General features: G+C 40.0%; 1 protein-coding gene across 3 annotated transcripts in view; it reads right to left on the bottom strand.

Annotated features, from left to right (window-relative positions):
- Positions 1-2,161: 2,161 nt before the first annotated feature.
- Apoo (apolipoprotein O) overlaps positions 2,162-24,492 on the bottom strand; it is a 38,298-nt gene continuing 15,967 nt past the window's right edge. For 2 of the 3 annotated variants that reach the window (XM_040744209.1, XM_040744211.1), the window contains exons 5-9: positions 23,509-23,604; positions 19,260-19,351; positions 16,075-16,155; positions 3,678-3,743; positions 2,162-2,399 (exon numbers count right to left, since the gene is read on the bottom strand). In XM_040744209.1, the coding sequence (XP_040600143.1) occupies positions 3,708-3,743; positions 16,075-16,155; positions 19,260-19,351; positions 23,509-23,604 (305 nt within the window). In that variant the 3' untranslated portion in view covers positions 2,162-2,399; positions 3,678-3,707. The remainder of the gene's footprint in view (positions 2,400-3,677; positions 3,744-16,074; positions 16,156-19,259; positions 19,352-23,508; positions 23,605-24,492) is intronic. The other variant, XM_040744210.1, reaches the window with a different exon arrangement.

Here is a 24,492-nt window from a genome sequence, read left to right as displayed (position 1 = left end):
TGAACATGTGTATATACACCAATACATAAGCAAGCTTGGGAACTACATACATGTGAACGTGTGTATATATACTGGCATATACCACATATGGAAGTGCACACAGGGGAACATGCACATATCAGAAACATGTGATGTGATGGTAAAGTATAACATGTGGACTTCTCTGTGGCACCAAACATGGAGCATATACTATCAGGAGACAGCTCTGTAGTACCCAATCCTATCTCCCCACGGAGAAGGTAAGTCTTCAAGTAACTTTCAATCATGACTAAAAAGACGGTGGTGGAAAGCAATGCCTTACAGTTAGGAGATACTCAGGTAATCACTGAATAATAATCCTCAAAGCGTGCTGAGGTGTGACTCAAGTAATCGCAGTGAAGAAACGTGTGGAATCTCTACTTTGTAGAGGTAACAACGAAGATGAGCCAAATGAAGAAAGTCTAAAATAACAAGAACATAGCTGTATTTTGGCATAGCTTAAATACATGCAGATTATTGGTCCAGTAATAAAAAAGCACTTCATCCTAAGAGAAAACAAAAGGTTTCTGGGTCGCTAGAATTCTTATAGAGTCAAATTTGTGTCAGCCCATTAATCAGGTAACAATACCAGCACTGTTGCTGTCACTTTGGCTCTGTTACAAGTATTTGATATTAATTTAATAAGTATACACCTAATTTGTGTTTACTGTCTTTCCAGGTGCTATCAAATCTGGAAGACCAACAATTAGAAAGTAAACTGAAGGTACGAGAATGCAAAGGATTAGTTTCCAAATCTTACTGAAATTTGGAAATTCTACATCCATTTTCACATGCTATACACTTGCCAGCCTTCTGGACTGACCGACAAGTCAAAAGAGGCTCCTAATGGTCCCATTCACTCTAGAAATAGAGATCCAAGAGCCATGCATTAAGGAACCACAAAAAGGGAAGCCACAGACAGGGAGCTAGTACACATGGCAGTATCTCCATTGCCCCACTGGCCATGAACACACTACTTCAGTATGCATTTCACCCTGGCATTCAACAACTGGAGGACCTATACAAACTAGGAGGCAACCAAGACAATCAAGTTATTTTACTATTTTCTGAATGTGTCAGTGTCTTACTGATCTGCTGCTGTGAAGAGACACCATGACCAAGGAAACCCCTATAAAAGAAAGTGTTTAACTGGAGGCTTGCTTACAGTTTCAGACGTTAGTCCATGCTCATCACAGCAGAAAGCATACAGGCATGGCTCCGGAGCAGTGGTTGAGAGCTTTACATCCTGATCCACAGGCAGAGAGAGTGAACATTACTGGGCCTGGCATAGGCTTTTGAAAGCTGAAAGGCCACCCCTAGTGACACACCTCCCCCGACAAAAGGCCACATCGCCTAATCATTCCCAAACAGTTCCACTCACTGGGGGCCAACAATTCACATGAGTCTATGGGGCCACTCTCATTCAAACGACCTCAGTTGAGAATCCGGTTCCTGCTGTTGGTTTCTCTAAGCTCCTCTCCTCACTTCTGGGTTGTAGAGTCCACTCTGCTGACTGCCAACTGGTGCTGCCCTAAAGAGTAAATATTGCCAGGGAAGAGCATATTAACTGGTTATTCAGTGCCAAACAGTTGGCATGAAAACATACATACAAGTAACATTGTATGGACTGAAGAGGTTACAGTTAGGAAAAATATGTATGTGTATGTATATACATGTGTATACACATACACACATATATGTATGTGTATGTATATGTGTGTATACACACACACACACACACGCGCGCACACACACACACATGCATGCAATAACAACTAATGCCAAAAGAGGCCATGGATCTGAAAGAGAGCAAGGAGGGGTACATGTGAATGTTTGAAGGGAACAAAGAGAAGCAGGAAATGGTATAATTAAATTTCAAAAATAAGCAAGCAAACAAACAAAAAGATCTCAAAGTGAGGCAAATAAAAGCCAACCCTTAAAAGTAAAAATATTGCCTTTAGCACACACGCTCATGCACACACGTCCTCCATCCACTGCACGTGTGCATGCAGACAAACAGACACACACAGATACACAGAAATGAGCCTTTCACAGTAACCATGTGTACACAGAAACCATACAGGTAAGCACTAGAGATGCTCACTTAACCCGTTACTCATATCAGTAAAGAACGCAGGCCAGCTCTGTTTGAATCTGGGTTTTAATTATGTACATAAATAGTGACATAAGGCTTGTACATTATTTCCAAATGAAAGATTGTAGATTAGTTGGTCTAGAATATGGCATCACCCAAGATAGCAAAGAGGCTTAGTGTTGTTTTTCCTGAAGAAAGCCAGTTTACTATATCCAATACTGATTCTCTGCCATTTGTCTGTAGAAATACTGATTTACCATCTGGAGTTTCCAATGTTTACCTATAACTAAAAGAACAAAAGAAAACTATAAGTTAACTATACCCAGGAAAACAAAAATGACTCTAAAATTATGCATTTTGATATTTATTTAGGTTTAAATTAATAAACAGTATAATTTTTACATCACTATTTCATCACCATAAAGAGAATGAACTAAAGAACACAATGCCTAACCTCATTTTGCAGATGAGTGAACTGAACCTCAGAGTTGTGGTCTATCCATACTACATTCAGACTTCCAAACAGCTGAGTACCCAAGCACAGTGAGGTATGTGGGTGATGTGAACTACATGCCTACATGGCTCAGCAAATGCCATGCACCTCTTGACCTTGTTCAATCTCCAGTCACACACACACACACACACACACACACACACACACACACACACACACACACACACACCTGATCAGAAAAGAAAACTCACATTCATTGCAGGAAATTTGTAAAACATATATTTAGAATAAAATGTACATTTAAATTTTCTATATACCTCCTGGTCTAACAAAATAAATATACTGCCTTTCTTCTCTATTTAAGAATTGTGGCTCTGGGTCTGTCATCCTAGCTACTCAGGAAGCTGAGGATGAAGATGACAAATTCAAGACCAGTCCAGGCAACTTTATGACAAAGTGTCTAGGAAATAAAAAGGAGAGTAAGGGCTATGGGTATAGCTCAGGTAGGGGTGGGGAGAGTGTTTGGCCAGCACGTGTGAAGTCATGGCTTCAATCCTAGTACCACAAAAAATTTATACATGCTCCCATGCAATTAAGTATTACTAAAACAATAATAATCCTATTTATAGATCTATCATAACTAAGCTAGTTTCATGCAGCTGAATATCTAGGTTAATTTTTAATTCCTTATAATTTGCTAATTATCAGGAAATCACAAGCTCTATTATATACTTTTAATATATACACAAAATACTAGTATAATTAATGTTTCTGTACTTAGCAAGTGCTTGGTAAGTAATTATTAAACAAACAGATCAAGAGTAATAGTGAGTTGAACATAACACCAAAAGAAATCACTGCATTTCTAACCTCTTTCTGGTTCTAGCTTATCTAAAAGACCCTGGTACTTCTCAGAAAGAAGCACAAATATAATTAAGTAAGACATGGATGGCACTTAAAGCCAAAAATTAAAGACAGAATAAAACATGATCCTTATGTTTCCACATCAAGGTGAAAGTGCTAATTAAAACAATAAATCACTTTAGCTAACACTAACAATGCTGAAAATAACCAGAGGTTTTCTGTTTGTTCGCTTGTTTTATTCTTTACCTGATTAAAATGGGCAGAGCATGGAGTTTTCTACTTATTTCCAGGTGAATTCTTCACATTTCCTGGCTTTTAAAAGAGAATTGAAAGCTTTAATGCAACTTGAAAAGAAATAGTGAAATATGGCAAAGTGCCTTCAGTATTTGGCTGAATGTAAACATGAAGTATTATTTTCTTGGAAGGTGGTCAAGCCATTTTGTTGAGGTGTCAAAGAAAGGCTTGAGGGGTACCAAATTCTCAACTGGGGCTGCAGTTAGAAATGCTAAAGGTGGTTACAATACAGGATGACCCACTTCTCAGTAAACTGAAGAGATTAGTCAGTTTCCTTCAAATGCCCTTTTGTGGAAAGTAACTTGGGCACAGGAAATAGAAAAAAGGCTACATGAATCCTTATTCTGTAGACTCAGTCAAACAGTTGATCCCATAAAAGCAAAATCAAATCAATAGTGAAGATTTCTTATTTCTTAAAGGTTAGGTTTATTACTGCATGCCACTATCACTGCTGTAGTGGGTTTGTTTGACAGACGTAAGGAAGCTTCAAGCATTATCTGCAAGGGCCAATTCATTAAAGTACACTCTCAGAGTTGAACCACAACCACTCTGCCTGACTACCCTTGAGGAACTTACAATTAATTAGGTCATATCATCCGTAAGAAGAAGTACAGAAAATTTCTAGTGAGGAAAATTCATGTGCTAAATAAAGCTCAGGCTTTTCTTTCCTGTATGTTTTTAAGACTTAGATTCTGAGACTCTATTAATGAGACCTGGTTGGATAGCATAAACTGGCAGTCTGAACAACTCTGGGTTACAGCTAGACAGACCATAAGGCTCTGCTTCTGTAGACTAGACTTGGTGCAGGTGGCCCTGGTGACCCTCTCTCTCATCAGCACTCAGGGGGGAAGAGGGGATGAGAAAGCAAGACCATGTGACTGACTACCATTGCACAGCATAGCTTCTAGGCAACTCCTAAAAAGCCTGCTGGAGTGGTCTAGAACAGTTCTCTATTCATAGCTATATGCCCATTATACCAGCATAATTAACACTGTCCTCTCTCATTCACAAGACTGTCCTAGTTTGGATGACAATATGGTCACCCATCTACATAGCACATAGCTTTATAGGGGAGTTCTGAGGAACATATGCATTGTTTGATGATTCAACATAAAATACAGATGCTTGCCTGATGGAACTCTAGAGGATACTCCCCATCCCCATCTCACATGAAAATACATGTGAACACACACCTCATACCACAGCCCCTTGGGCCTTTCTGCTGTTACTCAAGCTTGTCGAGCTGCTTTCTGGGACATGGATTTTGCAAAATGTATTCCTTGCCCTAGAATGATCAATCACAATTTTTGCCTGGCAAAATAATTATTCACCCATTTCTCAAGATTTTCTATGTACCTTGCCTTTCAACAATTTAGGTTATATTAGAACCTTTGACACTTCACTATTCCCATCTTCTTCCTGATTTGTAGTATTCCCTTCATGCTTTAGTCTTTCATTAACCTAGATCTCCTATGCGCACATACTAGCCCTGGAACCTACTATCACACAGCATTCAAATGTTTGTCGAATAAACAAATGGAACAGGAATGAAATTAGGGATCCAGTGAGGATCTTTTTGTAAAGTCTAGGACCAAGCATGGTGTTACACACCTATAATCTAAGCACCTGAAAGGTAAAAAAGGAAGACTGAGCTTACGGCCAGTCTGGTTTACATAGAATCTCAAAAAAGGGGGAAGGTTGGGTGAGTGACTCATTAAAAAATAAGAAATAAGGCAGGTGTAATGGCGCACGCCTTTTATTCCCAGCACTCAGGAAGCAGAGGCAGATGGATCTCTGTGAGTTCAAGGTCAGCCTGGTCTACAGGGAGTGAGTTCCAGGACAGGCTCCAAAGCAATACAGAGAAACCCTGTCTCGAAAAACCAAAATTTAAAGAAAAAATGGCATAAAAAGGTTATGAAAGTAAGATAACCATGGCTAACTACTGGATCTGTCATAAAAGTAATATGGCTTCCCACCTAATTAAATATATCTACATCTCAATTAACTTACTACTTGCCAAGTAGGTCTAATGAAATTCTTAGATACTCTAACTCTATACCTGCCAGTCTCTCAACCTCAAAAAATAAGGTGCCAAATTTACAGGTTTTTCAAAAATCAATCAGATGAAGAAAATAAGCACCCAAAGCATTCCATTCAACTAATTGAGAAAAATCAGTCTGTCGCAAAAGCATGGCCTTGTTTATATATGTATCACTTATAACAATATAAATCAGAACCAATGTGTCACTAAAAGATACCAGACCCACCCACCCATGACCACATTACAAATTAAGAGCTCTCTTGTGACAGCACCATTATCTCAAAGGAAACAACATTCTCACTTCAAAAAGTAGTTTGCAATTTAAGAACAAGCCAAAATTCTATTGTTATATTCCCCCCCCTCTCTCCCTCCCTCCCTCCCTCCCTCTCCCTCTCTCCCTCTCTCTCTGCAAGGTCCTGAACTATTTTCGTCAATTGCTAAACTCCTGCAAAATGCAATCTGCTTACTTGTAAAATGGAGGTAATAAAAAGGTGCCTGATAGGCTCCCAAGTAAAGAGCACACTGAGCTAGGCTGCATGGATGTGACCTACTGTGCATGATAGGCCACTTCTTTTTAATAAAGTAGTTAATAAATGGAACCAGCCTGAATGTCTATCAGTAGAGGAATAGACAAAGAAAATGTGGTATGTATCCCTTAAGAGATAGAATAATGAAATTTTTGTCATATTTGCAAAAAAATTGTATTTGCAGAACAATGGATACAACTGAAGATATTATTATGTTAAGCAAAATAAGCCAGACTTGGAAAGACAAATATCATATGTTTTCCTTCATATGTGGCTCCTATATTTTAATTTGTATATGGATGCACACATGCTTGTGTGGGTATGGGTGTGGGTATAGGTATAAAACTAGAAAGGGAACCATGAGAGGTGAAGAATGGGTCTTTAGAGAAAGGGGGACTAAATTATATCCGATATTACATACGGGCTTTACAGCATAGAGAAAGAAGGTTAAGAGGGGCCAGGGGCTGAGAGGTGGGAGGATCAACAAGAACAAAGTATTATGAAAAGGTCGGAAGAGAATCCATTATTTCACAAGAAAGTATAAAAAAGCAATGCAAAGACATAAAATAAATAGGTGAGAATAGATGACCTCTTAAAGGTCCCACCAAAATTCCAGTTCTCAGGAACGTCATAGGCAGAACGGTGGCTTCATAGTTGAGTGTCTGAGAACCTGTTACTGTGCCACCGTCAGATGAAGCGTACACCAGAATGACTTGAATGGACCCAAGTGAATGTGAAGAGTTAATAGAAACTAAGAAGGAGTCAAAACAAGAGGGTCAGGGAGAGGAGACTTGAAAAAGAAGGCCTGTGCTGCTGGTTTTGAAAAGGAAGGAAGGGGACTGTCAAGGAAAGTCCCCAGAAACTGGGTCACCCTCAGTTGCCAGGCAGCAAAACAGACCTAGGTTTACAACAGCAAGGAACTACATTCTGTTAAGAACCTAAGTGAACAGGGGTTCTGTTCTAGGGCCTCTGGAGAAGCATGCAGACCTGCTGACACCCTGATTCAGTACTGGACTTCTGACTGGCTGTGCAATTTAATATATCTGCACTGTGCTCAGCTTGAGTATATTTCTTGTTTCAGAGCCAACAGGAGCTATAAACTGCATAGTCTGTTAAGAGCAGAGAGTTAGCCGGTATGCAACCAGCATGGCAAAACAGTACTTATCTGTTTAGACCATAGGTCATTTACTGTTCCTACCTTGTAAAATTAAAAAGAAAGTAAGGGCAATATGGTAGATTTTCCAGAAAGCTAAAGCTGTTCTGAATGAATGTCATTTCTCTTATGTAAGACTATCAGAAATAAAGAAACTACATACTGATTTATCATTCTTTTTTAAAATAAGGTTGAAGAGCAGACCCTCACAAGTTATTCACCTTGTTTGAAACTGTCTATCCATCAATTAACACCTTCCCACTTCTCCCTCCTCCAGCCCATCAGTCAGTCTTGTTTCTATGAGCTTAGTAACTCCATATACCTCATACAAGTGGACCACATGGTATAGGTCCTCCTATGACTAGTTTATTACAAAGGTAATTTTTTAGATATATACCATAATTCTCTATTGACTCTGGGAATTGCACATCATGTACACAAATTCCACTCACCTCCCAGGCCTTCCATATACACCCCTCACCCCTGCATCATCCCCCCCCAAAAGAAACCACGCACAAGAATAAAAAATAAAAACAAAAAACCAAACATAAAACCACCTTGCTCTTCCATCTTCCTGCCTCTCCCCCACCTCTTCGTTCATCCTGGTGGCATTGGGAGCAGCAGTGTGTCACACAGTATACCCTTTTGTCCAATCAGGCTCACTTACAAAATGTTCAGTGCAATGATTCATGGGTCTGCTTCAAGGCCTCTGGCCTCTGGAGCACCAACATCACTGGACCCTCACTGAAACTCCTCTTGGATATTCAAAGGCAAATCTTTGACGATCATGAAAGTTACTCTCAACTAAACTTGTGTTTAAGGAGCTAAGAAATTTAGAATGCACGAAGAGAATACACAGTGTTTACTTAGGATGGTGGCTGCTGTTTCTCTTGAGTTTTCCTGCTGAGCCAGCCAAGGCTGGACTAAAACTATTAAAAGCTCAGTTTGAGTTCTACTCAGTTTTCATGTTGAGAAAAGACTGCATTTCTATGTTTTTCTGACCTTTAAATAATTATTTTTGGCCTTTAATACTCATTTGAAAGTAACTTGTTGCAAATTTTAAAAACCTAGTGAAAAGGAAAAATCTGATATTTACTGGGAAATGGTTGGTTTAGCTAATTATAAGAGAACTCGCGCTCTGTGGAGCTGCCTGCAGCAGTCACCCATGTAACCCCCCAACAAGTAGGAGGCTGAAACACAAAGACAGCCACACGATCAAAGGATCAAACAGGAAGTCACTCTGTGTTAGCGTGCCCTTTTGCAGGCATTAAAAAGAACTGTATGGGCCGAATCAGCAAAACCCATGTTAGAAGAAACACCACAGGCCAATTGTGCCAGATTCTTTCAACAAAAAATAAAATAACAGAAAAGAAGACAAAAGAGCTTGTAAATTAAGAATCTTAAAAAGAAAAAAAAGGTAACTAAATGTAATAAAAACTTGGAGAGGAAGTGCACACCTAGAAGGCAAAGGCAGAAGGATCTTTTGAGTCCAAAGTCAGTTTGGTCTACATAGTGAGTTCTAGGCCTGCCACGGTTACATAGCAACATCTTGGGGAGACAGAGAGAGAGAGAGACAGAGACAGAGACAGAGACAGAGAGAGAGAGAGAGAGAGAGAGAGAGACAGAGAGAGAGAGAGAGACAGAGAGAGAGAGAGAGAGAGAGAGAGACAGAGAGACAGAGAGAGAGAGAGAGAGAGACAGAGACAGAGACAGAGAGAGAGACAGAGAGAGAGAGAGACAGAGAGAGAGAGAGAGAGAGAGAGACAGAGAGACAGAGAGAGAGAGAGAGAGACAGAGAGAGAGAGACAGAGACAGAGACAGAGACAGAGACAGAGACTAAAGTGACAGGGTAAGTACTAAGGTGATAAAGCCATACAAAAAGGTAGCCAGGCATGGTGGCTCATACCTATAATCCCAGCACTGATGAGGCACATATATATAGGAAGATCACCAAACTTGGGGGCCACCTGAGTTACACAGTCAGATCCTGTCTCATAAACAAAATGAGAAAGCTATTGCCATAAAATCCAGAACAGCAGCTGTTTTTGAAGAGGTGGAGAGGGCTGGGCCTCAGATCACCTACACAGAGGGTTACGTGGAAAGCTGGCTGATTCTATTTTTCATCTTAGGTCATGGTTAACAAGCATTTATTTGCCTTTTAGTAATTCAGAACTATAAAAAAGGGTTTTAGAAGGTTACAAAAGGTAAAAGCAGCTCAATAGGAAAAACTAGAGAAATCTTGAGTGTGGGATGTACATTAGATAATATTACTATCAACGGTGAAAGAGCTTTCCTGGGTATGATGTTACCATTGCTGTTCATATAAATGAAGCTCCATGTTCTTTGGAAATGTATACTGAATTATACATGATGTATGGAAAGTGTAGTGAATAGCTAGAACTTTCAAATGGTTCCATAAAAGAATAACACATGTATATGTGAACCAAATGCATGTATTAAAATGGTAAGACAGCTGGACAGTGGTGGCGCACGCCTTTAATCCCAACACTGAGGAGGCAGAGGCAGGTGGATTGCTGTGAGTTCCAGGCCAGCCTGGTCTACAGAGCAAGTTCCAGGACAGCCTCCAAAGCTATACAGAAAAACAACAAATAAAAATGGTAGGACAACATAGCAGGTGCTAATCAGTAAATCTAAGTTAACAGTGCTATTTTTACAACTGTCCAGTAGTTTTAAAACTTTTTCCAGCTGGTATGGTGGCTCATGCCTTTACTCCCAGCATTTGGAAGAGACAACCAGCCTGATTTATATATAGCCAGAGTTACATAGAGAGACCCTGTCTCAAAAAACAACCATAAACATTTATCCAAATAAAAAATTCTCTTCTCTCCCCTCTCTCTCTCTCTCCCTCCCTCCCTCCCTCCCTCCCTCCCTCTCTCTCTCTCTCTCTCTCTCTCTCTCTCCCTCCCTCCCTCCCTCCCTCCCTCCCTCCCTCCCTCTCCTACTCTCTCAGAGTTAGATATGGTAGTGCACTTCTTTAATCCCAGCACTCATGACGTAGAGGCAGGCAAATCTCTTGAATTCGAGGCTAGCCTGGTCTACAAAGCAAGTCCAAAACCAAAACCAAAACCAAAAAACTATTCATAGTTCTATGTACTACTACAACAGTATGCTGAAAACTACCCAATTAGGCATCAGTGGATATATTTTTCCACACAAAAATAGTCTATAGAAGTTAGAATGAATAAGCTACTGCCTTATATTGCTTATAATCATAATATTAAAGGAAAAAACAGTCTAAATAAGACTCGACTGAGATAGTTTATATGTTTACATGTGGTCTATTTATAAGCCAAGATAAAGGAAAATTATACAAGCTGAACTGGGTGTGAGGGTTCACACTTATAATCCTAGCACTCAAAAAACTAAGGGAAGAGGTTCAGGAGTTCAAAGTCTTCCTCAGCTATATAGTGAATTCAAGGCCAGTCAGGACAACATGAGACCATGGCTAAACCAACAAACAAAAAAGAACATGGAAGATCAGCCATAATGTTTTATAGATACATGGTTAAACAAAAAAAATAACACTTTAAAGAAAAACAAGGAAAAAAAACACAGTTCATTGTTCCCTTTGAGAGATAGGAGGGGCCTTGGTAACTTCCTAGTTCTGAAGGTAGGTAGATGGTTCATACATGTATGGCTATATTGTTGTATCAGAAACTGTACTTATGTCATATATTCTTTTATAGAGAAAAGAAACACAAACTATGTTGCGATGGCAGTATTTCTGGATACAGCTATCTTTACATTTTAGACAGTTCATTTTAGCTGAAGCAAATAACTGCTCTTTAAGTGAGCAATGACAAAATTAAATATGCCTTTATCCTAATAATTACTAGAAGACAAATGTAAATGTTTAGAATCAATTCCAAAAAGGGAGATGGGATAGGACAGGGCAGCAAAATGTCACAGATTTCTTTTAGGTACTTGAGACCACTGTAGTTCCATGGAAAAGAATACAGCTAAGAACTGAGTCACTGATGGACAGAGCAGTCTCAAACAAACAAACAAACAAAAATCCTGGCCATCGCTCACACCATTTTAATTTGTGCGTGCGGGGGGGGGCAGAGGACAATATCAGTTGTCATCAGGTGCCATTTGCTCGTTTTGAATACGGGTCTCTCACTAGCCTAGAGCTCTCCTATTAGGCTAGGCTTGTTGTCTAGAGATCCTGGGATCCACTCACCTCACCTCCACAGGGTTGGGATTACAAGGGCATGTCAGCATGCCTATCTCATGCTTGCAAGGTCCTCATGCGTGCAAGACAAACACTTTACTAAGTTACCTCCCCAGCCTGCATTTAAGACTTTAGGTTTCTGCTTTAAACAAAGTAGCCATTAATTTCTTTGACTTACACAATCCAAAATATGTACTACATCAATATAGTACCAAAAAATTCAACTTAGAAGACACTGAATTGAGACTGGTAATTACATTTGACTTAAAGGCAGTGGTGCTTCTCACCTTCAATCCCAGCACTTGGGTGGCAAAAGCAGACAAATCTCTGAGCCCAGCCTGGTCTACATAGATAGTTCCAGGACAGACAGGGCTACACAGAGAAACCCTGTCTCAAAAAAAACAAGAAAAACCAACTTCCAAACAAGTCTCCCTTTATGAAGTGCCCTACCACAACCCCAGTTCCCTTCAAAAAGTCTTTGTCTGTGTCTTTCTTCTGACACTTCTGTTTTATACTTCAGTTGTATGCTTACCCCCTTAAATACACTGTGAGTTGATATATATTTAACTGTCAGCTTCAAGGCTCCCAAAGATTCCTGTTCCAACTCTTTGCTCTCAATTAAAAAACAAATTAATGGAGCTTAACTCAGAGGTTAAGAGCTGCTCCTGCAGAGAAGCCCTATTTGGTTCTTAGCATCCACATGGTAGCATATGACTGATTGTAACTCCAGTACCAGGGGATCTAATACCCTTTTCTTGCTTCTGTGGGTACCAGGCATGCACATGGTACAGACATACATGCAGGCAAAACACTCATAGTCATGTAAAATAATAATAGTAGTAAATTAATGAAAAGAAGCCCATCACCATATGATTAATATGCACAATGAAAAGAAACACATGGAGAGATGGCTCAGTGGTTGAGAGCACTGGCTGTTCTTCCAGAGGACCTGAGGTCAATTAAATTCCCAGCACCCACAGGGCAGCTCACAACTGTCTGTAACTCCAGTTCCAGGGGACCTGACGCCTTCACACAGACATACATGCAGGTGAAACAGCAATGCACATAAAATAAGAGTAATTTTTAAGTTTTAGAAAAGAAAAAATAAGAAAGGAAGCTCCCCTACAAGGAGGTAATCAACTAAAGGTTAAACCATTTTTTCTGCTTTCCATTTATTCTCAATCACAAATAGCCTTGAACCATGCTGTTCTTCTACTGCGTTATAATTAGCATTTGATGAAATAGTTAATTAAAATGTACCTGTGGTTAAAAAAAAATCCAAAGACCTCTGAAAACCATGAAATCCAACAAGGTGCTATCTAGGTCACAATAGGTCATCAGAGAAAAGAGTACTTCATTATCAAATAATTTCTGAAATCTAAGTCTTGAGCTAATATGACTTGCTGTTTTTTACCGAAAACTTGTAGTAAACATCAATCTTATTTTTTCTTGTTGAGGCCAGCATCAGGAAGAGTATGCTTTGCTGGGTAAATACATGAAAGAGCACTATAAAGTTCCCATTAACTTTGAAAAAGGCAAGGTGTAACAGACAAAACAGAACTGTAGACCCATAATGATGACTTTTTTACTTGTTTACTTTTTATTTTATGTCTATGGGTATTTGCCTACATGTATGTCTGTGTACCACTTGCATGGCTGGCACTCACAGAAGAGCACCTTGACAGTTATGAACTGTCATGAGGAAATTGAATCCACATGCTCTAGAAAAGTAGCCAGTGCTCTTGACTACTGAGCCATCTCTCTAGCCCCCAGTGATGAGCTACTTAGAAATCTTTACCATTTGACTCCAAGAAGACTTGCATAAAAATCTATGAATAGCTTTAAATGCCTTGGGCTTTATTTTTTTTTCTTCCTAGGGTCTTCATATGACCATAAAATGCTGGTCTGTTTAACTTGTTACTACTGCAGCCCTACATTGAGTTGAATTGTCTGACCAGAGAAAGGTGTCTCCCAGTGACATCAGTCTTTGCTTTGGTGTGCATGCATGTCTAGAGACATCAGAGCAACCCACAGAGGCTCCTAGAAGATCCCTCTCTAAAGTTAGTATGGCCTAGTCAGCCCAATAAGTAGTAGATACTGATTTGTTCTCTTTCATGGTTCTTTCCAGAGACATGTGTATTTTTTCTCACATTTTAATTCCTTTCCCATAAAAAATTTTGGGGTGTGCTTGTTAAGTTTTTAAACAGGTAAGAAGGCTTCCAAAGAAAATACCAGAAGAAAATAAGACAGGGTTTATTCTTCAAAAGGGAGTGCTAGGTAACATGTGATATCAATGCAGAATTTCCCTCTAAAGAACTATTCAGCCAGCCCTGGTGGTTCACACTTACTATGAGAGCACTTGGGATGCCTAGGTAAGGACTGCTATGAGTTGGAGACTAAAGGCTGGGTTGGGTTTTTTGTTTCTTTTGGTTGTTGTGTTGAGTGGTACTGGGGACTGAACCTGGGGTCTTATGCATGCTAGGTAAGCACTCTACCACTGAACTCTATCCCCAGTCCTTAATTAAAGAGCTAGTTTAAATGGGTTCAAAAGGAACTAACTCCTTATAAACCACCAGTAAAAAAAATCAGTCTTGGGGCTGGAGAGATTGCTCAGTGACAGAGCTTATTCTTGCAGTGAATCCATATTCAATTCCCAGCACCTACATGGTGACTCTCAACCATCTGTAACTCATGTACCAGGGAATCCAACACCCTCTTCTGCCCTCATGGGCAAGAGGTACGCACATGGGACATAGACATTCATGCAAGCAAAACATTCATATACATAAACTCAGTCTTAAGATTGCACTGAAAGGTTATTTACATATACAATGAGGAGGGCTTAGAATTTACTCTGTAAAGTTATTCCTAAATCCTGATATTTAGGGGTGTGTGTGTGTGTGTGTGTGTGTGTGTGTGTGTGTGTGTGTGTGTGTGTGTGTGTGGTGCTAGTGTCTTGTGCACGCTAAGCTCACATTTTTCTTTTCCTTTTTTGCCACTAATCCACAACTCTAGTGCATTTATTTAAAGACATTTTGATGAGTATATATTAATGGCACAAAATAACAGGCTTCATTATGATGTTGTTATGCATGTATTTAGTTTACTTTGATCATATTTGCCCATTACCTTCTACTCATATATTTTACAAGTGTTTTCTTTTGAAATAATTGGAGTCAAAAGGAACTTTCTTTGATCTACACTGCGGAAAGTGTGTTAACATACGAACCCCAGTTTGCCTTTAGCTGGATTCTGAACACACAAGAACACACAATGCCTTCTTCTGTACTGAGTCTTCTTTATCCAGAAAGAGACCATTTCTTCAGGCCACGTGCAATCAGCTATGTGGCCACTAGGAGACTTGAAAAGTGGCACATCCTTATGATGGCACAACCTCCTCTCTCTGCTACTCAGTCACTAGATAGCATGGAGAATGTGTGGCCTATGACTACTCCCCAACACACTGGATGGAGTCTCAGATGGGAGATGAACTAAAGACCAGAACAGAGCTTATGATGAAGTATAAAATCAAGGAAAAGCATATGTCTCAATTATGTATTTTTGTTGAAAGCATAATATATTCCATTTGAATTCAGAGCTACTTTTTCAAGACAGGGTTTCTCTGTGTAGCTTTGGCTGTCTTGACACTCACTCTGTAGACCAGGCTGGCCTGGAACTCACAGAGACCCACCTGCCTCTGCCTCCCAAGTGCTGGCACTAAAGGTGCCACCATTGTCCAGCAAACGCAGGGCTTTTTTACACTACTTAATTACTTTATGTGTATAGATGTGTTTGCACATATGCATATATACCATGTATGTGCCTGGTGCCGTGGCCAGAAGAGGCAGATACCCCAGGAATGGAGTAACAGTTAAGCCACCATGTGGGTGCTAAGAAGCTAACCCAGGTTTTCTGAAGAACAGTCAGTGCTCTTAACAGCTGAGCCATCTCTCCAGCCCCAAGTATTTTTAATTACATTTGTTTGTGTGCACGCGCGCGCGCGCGCACGTGTGTGTGTGTGCGTGTGTGTGTGTGTGTGTGTGCGTGCGCACACACAGGAATGAATTTTTCTCTTTTCACTATGTGGGTTTCCAGTCCCAAACTCCGGGCCATCTGACTTGGCAGGAAGCACCCCTACTCACTGAGCCATCTCACTGGCCTGAATCTATTTATGGTAAAAATTTTTAGACAATATACTACACTCTACATTCTGAGGAAACTATATATAGAACAGAATAGAAATTACAGTCTAAGGCTACATTGGGATGCATTTTTCACCATTTTTGACCTATTTGATAATAATCAAATACTCAGATATTCTACTACTCTTACAAAAAGGACACTTAAGGGAATAAGGTTATTTAAGTATTTTATATAACTTTAGAAGAACCACATATTTAAACCAAAAGGAAGATAACAAAAATGTTTCTCACCTTCTGAAAATGCTCCTTCCACAAATCTTCTACAACTATGTACCCTCGTAATCCCCAGTCATACAACTTCTCCCCGCTGACCTTGAAACACAAACAGAAAAGATTGATGAACGTTCCATCTGTAAGAGAAACAAGAGAATTTCTTTTCTCCTGTTTCCAAAAGCACTGCATCTGTGTGTGTGTGTGTGTGTGTGTGTGTGTGTGTGTGTGTGATGACCTTAAAATGTGTTTAGCTGGCTTGAATTACCAGAGAGAGAGAGAGTGTGTGTGTGTGTGTGTGTTTCAGTGTTTTGCCTGCATGCATGTGTCTGGTGCCTGTGGAGGTCAGAGGAGGTTAGAAGTGGGCATCAGTTCTTCTGGAACTGGAATTACAAACAGTTGTGAACTGCTATATGGGTGCTAGGAATCAAACCTGGGACTTCTGCAAAAACAAGTGCTCTTAACCACTGAGCAACTTGCCTGGAAATTTTCCCCCCAAGCATTAGGTCTTCAAAAAATGCTTCTAGTAATCTGCATTCATTGGTTCTACTTATAACAAAGAATACTGATTGATCTATTCCATGATAATACTTCAAAATTGTTTCCATTTGCTGTGAGTGCTTGAGTGCACACAGGCACATTTTTGTCTTTCATGTGTACACAGCTACACATGGAGGCCACAGGAGGGCATTGGATCCCTTGGACTGGTTTTGAGTTGCCTGATGTGGGTGCTGGGAATCAAACACTTCTGGATGAGCAGTAACAGCTCTTAACCATGGGGCCATCTCTCCCGCCCTAACACTTAGAATTTTTTATTTCATTTTTTATTTATTTTTATTTTTATTTATTTAATTTTGGGGGGTTTGAGGAGACAGGGTTTCTCTATGTAATAGCCCTGTTCTAGAACTCACTTTGTAGACCAAGCTGGTCTCAAATTCACAAAGATCTGTTGCCTCTGCCTCCCGGGTGCTGGGATTAAAGGTGTGTGCTACCACTTAGAATTCTCTTCCTAATTTTTATAATTAATCTTTGTATAGTACTATTTTACAAAACACTTTCACATGAATTATCCCTCCCTATCCTACAGAACAGTAAGGACAGGAACTCTCAAAGGCCAAGTGAGTTGTCTAAAGTTTCAATGCTTGTAAAAAGAGTGGTCTCTGTAACATGCTGATTTCTGCATGTCGTATTCCTCAGTTGTACCCACTGCTTTTAAAATACACGACATGCCAAGAGTCTTAGGATCCTTGTTAGATATGTTGAGCATTTGCCACATGATACTGCTGGTCTTAGTGCTTCCCATTTCTGAAAGGAAAAAGTAACATTTTCCATCACTATGAGGGTGTTTCATTTTTTGTGTGGTTTGAGCTAAAACCTTACTTATGCTGGGCCAGTGCTCTGCCACTGAGCCACTACTTCCACTGCCTCAATCTGTGGGGTTTCTATACTGTTTTTAGCAATATACCACAGAACAGAACAGAATTTAAGGGCTAAGTGATCTGTCCAAGTTTGCGGTTTCTAAAAAGGAAAACTGAAACTGTAAAAAAGGATCTAAACAACATGATACAAGATCGGAAAATCTTTTCCTAAGTTGGTGCTCTTCTGGCTTGGTTTTCTTATAGTAAAATATGCATGACGTGATTTTAAAAGAAACTAAAATTAAAAAGAGAAAAATATCTATGTAACACAAAATTTACCATCCTAACTGTTTTAGGGGTATACTCCAGTGGCAGTAAGGATATCCTTACTACTCAACCATCACCACTACCCACTTCCAGATCTTTTTCATCAGGTCCTACTCTCTTGGTGGTGAATACAGAAAATGTTTTGTAACAAATGCTGAGGCACAGAAGGCAAAAAAGTACCTCTCTCTCTGAGGACAACCAGCAGCCAGTCCCTGCCTACCATTTACATCTTCAACTATAAGACTAGAATTTAGTTTTCTTCTTTTATCTAGGCAAGGCAGACATTATTCATTCTTTCTAAGCTGGAGTAAGAGCAGGAACAGGAACATTAACTTTCTGCTTCCAAGACTGTTAAAAACAATCTCATTACCAAAACCATCAATTTCCCTTTGCTGTGGCCACTAGATTCCCACCTACAACTGGAGCCCAGTCTGGGAATTGAGACTTCTGCCATGAGGAATCCAAGGGGCCCGGTTTCGAGCTAGCCTGATTATGAGGACTGCACTGCTGTCTCTTTCTAGGACAGTATCTTCATGTGATATGGAAGTTCTGCCCAGTGGGTCCCAATGTTCCTAAACTGTCAAGGACCTCAAAACCTAAAGCTCATCTTCCTCTTGCCAGTTTTCCCAGGGAGTATATGTTTACAGAACCACTGACTCCAAACCAGCATCTAAAGCTTGTCTGTATAAAACAGTGGTTCTCAAATATCCTGGAAGCCCTGCTAAAATAGAGCTAATCCACACCCATATACTGCCTTATTCAATAAAAGTCTGGGATGGGACCTGAAGATATGCATCTCTGACAAGTCCCTAAGAAATGGTGATGCTATTGATCTTAAAGCAACAGTTGGAGAACCTGTGCTCTATCTTTACCCAAGTCATCAGTCAACTATGATCTATCTACTTGACATGATATCATCAAACTGAGGTCTGAAGGGTAAGAAAAGGACAATTAACTAATTGAAAACTCCAAATAGGACCTTCACACCAGAAGAGACCACACACCTCATGTTGCAATAAGGAAAGTGTGTATGGCACCAATACTAGGGAAAAAGCATGAAGGCCAGAGTATAATCTGTGCAGACAATGCTAGGAAGGGCAGGCTGAAAATGGCCTGTAATTATCAGCTTTGGAGTCCGAGTCTTTAGACTTCTGCATAAGTATATAAATGGTACCTTAAATTTTCTTAGATTGATATTCAAATTACCATGAATTCTCTGACCATTGACATTATTGGAAGGGGGACTGGTACTGAGGTAAATAGTGAAGAGAAACTTCTTTTTTTGAGCCTACCGTGGAGCTAGCTCTTGCAGACCAGGCTGACCTTGAACTCACAGAGATCCGCCTGCCTTTGCCTCCTAAGTGCTGGGATTAAAGGCATGTACCACTACCACCCGGTGTGAGGAGAAACTTTTAAATTGGCTATGAAGTAATTTTTAGTTTGGTGTAATAAGAACTGCAAAATAAAATAAACCAGTGGAGCTGGAATGAAGAACATCCTTGCTTCCTGGGTCTGACTCACCTGGGCAAAGGCAATGGCTTGTTGTGGGTAATAGATAGAGGCACCTAATCCCATGAAAAAAGGAGGATACACCAGCTTCTTTATTTTTGAACCTGATCAATAAAAAGTGGTATACTATCAGATGATTTGATATCCTTACACTCACAATTTACTTTATACTTTTGATGCCAAACAAGGTATCTTTGGCCCTAAATTGAAATATTACTTAATAGTACATACAACAAAATTAATCGCTACTTCTTTATAGCTTTGTAATATAATTATACATTTCACCCATCTAAAGTACAAAATATGACTTAGTAGATTCACAAAGCTCTGTAACCATCATCACAATCAATTCTGTTAGTCTCAAAAGAAACCCCCACCTTTGATGGTAAAACGTATGGTTAGTATGCACTAGGTTCTGAAATCCTTAGCACCAAGAAATGAAGAAATGAAGGTAGGAAGGTAAGGAAGGAAGGGAGGAAAAGGAGGGAAGGGAATGGGAGGGAGGGAGGGCAAGCGGACGGGCGGGCAGGAAGGAAGGAAGGAAGGAAGGAAGGAAGGAAGGAAGGAAGGAAGGAAGGAAGGAAGGAAGAAAGGAAGGAAGGAAGGAAGGAAGGCAGGAAGGCAGGAAGGCAGGAAGGCAGGCAGGAAGGCAGGCAGGCAGGAAGGCAGGAAGGCAGGAAGGCAGGAAGGCAGGCAGACAGGAAGGCAGGAAGGCAGGAAGGCAGGAAGGCAGGCAGACAGGAAGGCAGGAAGGCAGGAAGGCAGGAAGGCAGGCAGGCAGGAAGGCAGGAAGGCAGGAAGGCAGGAAGGCAGGAAGGCAGGAAGGCAGGAAGGCAGGAAGGCAGGAAGGCAGGCAGGCAGCAACATCCTCCATCCCCACCAACAACATAAGGCTGAGAGAAAACTATTTTTAATCTCTATGGATTTGCCTACTCTGGCAATTTCATATACATGGAATCATATAAAGTGTGACCCTTTGTGACTGAGTTCCTTCGCTCAACAAATATTTTAATAGAGCCACCATTTATTAATTATGAAGCTGTCAGGTGGTGGTGGCACACACCTTTAACCCCAGCACTCGGGAGGCAGAGGCAGGTAGATCTCTGTAAGTTCAAGGTCAGACTGGTCTACAGAGTGAGTTCCTGGACAGCCAAAGCTACACTGAGAAGCCCTGTCTCAAAAATAATCAAAAAATAATTATTAAGGCAATGTAGCCTAAGCTGCACTACAGGTATGTATTCCGCTACCTTTTTCCCAAGGTTTTGTTTATTCGTGTTGTTTTGCTTTTCTGGCTTCATTTTACTTTTTTGAGATGGTCTTATTATATAGCCCAGACTAGTCTTGAACTCATGACTTTTCCACCTCCTATGTGGTAGGATTAGAGGTATGAGATTACAGTGTTGGGACTATAGGCACACCCAACTTGAGAACACAGTTTCAAGGAAACAGAAAAAAATGTTTGTTTTTTAAAAACAACAGTATTTTTGCTTCTAGGGTTTGACTTTTCAAAGCAAACTGACCATCTTCCTATTTAAATGCAAAAGGCAATTGTTCCTTTCCTCTCCTTCCTAATATTTCATTAAACAGCAGTAAGAAAATTAAATACAGATCAGAAACCCCATAAGGAAGAGAAAACTGTGTAGAGGGCACTGGCAGATAAATCATCCAGGTTGAGAATATAGGTCAGTGGTAAATTACTTCCTTAGCTTAGTAAAGCCCTGGGTTTCATTCCCAGCACCACAAAAAAGTGTCAACTGCTAGGAATACAGCACAGTTGGTAGAGCACTTGCCTGACACCTATGAGGCCAAGGTTGTTCCACAGCACCACGCACGCACGCACATGCACACACAGTTTTTAAAAGTATGAATGGAATTGAAAGACCAGTTAGTATTGTCTTGAAGAAGGGATGTGTGGCAAAGGAGAGAGCATATCTTCCCTAGATACAGATGGCTATGACTATAGGCAATAGAAGGAGCAAAACAGGAAGACAAATACAAGTCCTGTTCATAAAGTAGGTGACTCCTTCCTTCCATCCATGTTATCCCAATGCCAATCTGCTCCTGGAAATTATGGCAGGCCATTTTTAAAAATATGGCAAAGTCTCACTAAAAAAAATCATGAATTTTATGCTGAGAATCAACACTGCACACACACACACACACACCAATGTTAATGCATAAGAATAAAGACCTCCTCCATACAAAGTCAGCTCCCATCCAGCTTATCCTCACAAAGAACCTGCCTACTGCCTACTAGCAAACTATATCTATACACAAAGTTCTTACTAGCATTTCAATTGCCTCATTCAGAAACATGACTGGACAACCAGGGATCAGCAGACATTGGAGGAGAGCCTGCAACATAAAAGAGAAAGACCAAGACAAGCAAAAAGAAAATAAAAATGATCCAACAGGAAACAGAACTTTAAGAACAAAGCTAAACCTGTTAAGTGTCATCAAATCAACAGAAGCAGCTATTACACTAACAAGAGGTCAACATAAAAAATAAACATCCAGAGAACAAGACATCATGGAAGTGCCCAAAGGAAAATATTGAAAAGATGAAAAAAATCAGCAAGAAAAGACACACTATGGCCATTTAAAAAAAGAACTCAATTACTAATTAAAAGCACTCAGGAAGGAAAAAGAAAGCAAATCCTCAAAGAAAAAACAGATATATATCACTCTTGAGCTAAGGAAGGCATACCACCAAAGGCTAAAAGCGTCTGCGTGTAGTCACCATGCCACAGAAATTCAGAACACTGAAGGTTCTCAAATTTTCCAAGAATTAAAACAAAAGAAGCAACAAGTATCCAGACTGGCTACCCACTCTGCCACCTGCAATGCCAGATGCCAGTTTGGATGGAAAAGAACTATCCAAACTCTCAGGATGAGGAACAGACATTTAAGGTGTTGGAAAGTTAGCCCTTTCACATCTAATTTTTAAAGCAACTTAAGCATGTAGCTCAACAACATGGCTGAATACACCAAGGAGAAGGTGACATAGAAGCCCAGAAAATGGGTCTCAATACTGAGTATGACAGTCCATGACAACAGCTGTGAGAGTCTCAGGCCAGGTTACAGGATGATATAGAAGTAGGAGGAAATTGTTCTGCATACAACAAACAGGAGGAAAGTGTTTACCGCATACAACAAGCAGCAGGGTACTAAGTTTGGAGGAACCTAACAACGAAGTGAGAACAAACTGGTAGAGGATGAACCAGGAAATGTGCAGGACTTTATTCCGCAGGTGAACCACAGAGGGCCAGTGCAGTGTTCGCCCTCCTGACTCTAAAAACCCTTTCTGCACAAAGAGGAAAGCGTTCTAAAGTTAGAGAGCAACTGCTATGAAACTATGGTCCTCTTTTATAGTGGTCAGATTACAAAGTTCTTTGTTGGGATATTTCTATTTTGAACTTCTGTTTGTTCTGTTTTGTTTGAGAGAGAATACTCATTCTGTAGGTCAGGCTGGCCTAGAACTCACGATGTGGCCCAGACTGGTCTTAAGGCAATCTTCTTGCCTCATCATCCCAAATGCTGGAATTATAGGTGTTAACTAGCATACTACACTTCTAATTGGAATTTTTATAATGTATGCATTTTGTGTCATAAACCTTTATCTTACAACTAGTGAAATTCCAAATACATCATGAAAATGATCTCTTCATAGAGAAGCCTTTTATTCCCATTTTGTGATACAGTACTAGAATAGAGTAATATTTTCTTATGCTTGGGGTAGAGCCTAGGGCCTCAAGCACACTAGGCAAGCATTCTGCCAGAGATATATGCCCCATCCTTTATAATAATATTTGGGGATACTTACTAGCTTCTTTCATTTAGTATCTTTAAAGTTTTTATAGCATCACTAACTGAAGGTGTGACACCTGAAGAAGTTAATAAACTAGTAAATTACTGTCCTACTTGCTGTGATTAATATCCTGACTATAAGAGTTGAAACATTTACAAAGTTTGTCAAGTGTGAAAGACTTTGTTCACTTTCTGTACCAAAGAACAACAGATATTTGAACAAGTAGATATGCTTATTAAGTATAACTAATTTCTTTTTCTTACCAAGAATATATAACTTCTATGAATGTTTAAAATCAAATGTAATGGGGTAAACAAGGAATGAATTATATGTTAAGAAGTCCACATTCAAGAACTAACTAATCAGAAAACTATTAAATATAAAGAATCTAACATATATCCCATCTCTTCCATATAAACTGACTAGGGAATAAACATACAAAATTGTACCTACCTCTAGCAAAAATGAGTCCAATAAGACCAGCAAAACCAATAACACCAAGTCTTGGGAAAAATCCAGGAGGCGCATTTTGTAAATAGTCATAGTTGTCTACAATAGAACCAGATTGGTGAATAACTCCATAAATTACTCATTAAAACCAAAAGCAAAAGTCTATACAGAACTAGAACATACAGAACCAAATGTTTCCCAACTATACATTCTTTGCTTTCTGCTAACAGAAATTTGTGTTTTGGTTTCTTAAGTCTGGTTTCATTGAGTATGGTGTGGTCTTGAACTCATGACCATCCTGCATCACCTCCCAAGTGTTGAGACTAGAAGTGTGTGTCAGCAAGCCCAGCTCACACTTTGTTAAAGACAGACAGTCTTGCTATGTGGCTCACACCGAACTTAAACTTGTTTTATATCCCAAACAGGCCTGGAACTGACTTCTGAATGACAGGATTACGAATACACACCACCAGGGCCAATTGTGCCAATATATGCTTCGTTTCAACAGTCTTTCAGGAACCAACCTCATTCAACTCAGAAAAGTGAGCACCTTTTGCCATCTGAACTCATTATTTGAACTCAAGAACAATGGATAATGAAGGAAAATTTGTGGTTAGGTTCTAGGTTCTTGTCAACTTACTACAAGCAAAGGTCATCTGGCAAGAGGACTCTCAATTGACAATATGACTATCAGAATGGCTTGTAGGCAAGTCTGTAGGGCACTGTCTTAATTAGTGGCTGATGATGTGGGAAGGCCCATCTCACTGGGGGTGGAGCCACCCATGGGAAATTGGTCCTGGGTGGTATAAGAAACCAAACTGAATAAGAAACCTTGGAACACTCAGCCCTAAATGGGAAATCGCTATCAAATCTTTCTCCTCAAGGCTCAGTACATCCTTCAGAAGAGGAGGCAGAGTGTAAGAGCCAGAGGGGATGGAGCACACATCGGAAATGAGGCCCTCTAAGTCAACATGAGCAAAGCTCACA

This window comes from Mesocricetus auratus, unplaced genomic scaffold (genome assembly GCF_017639785.1).
Source record: "Mesocricetus auratus isolate SY011 unplaced genomic scaffold, BCM_Maur_2.0 Super-Scaffold_100003, whole genome shotgun sequence".
NCBI lineage: Eukaryota > Metazoa > Chordata > Mammalia > Rodentia > Cricetidae > Mesocricetus > Mesocricetus auratus.
This window is presented reverse-complemented; position numbering and strand designations above follow the sequence as displayed.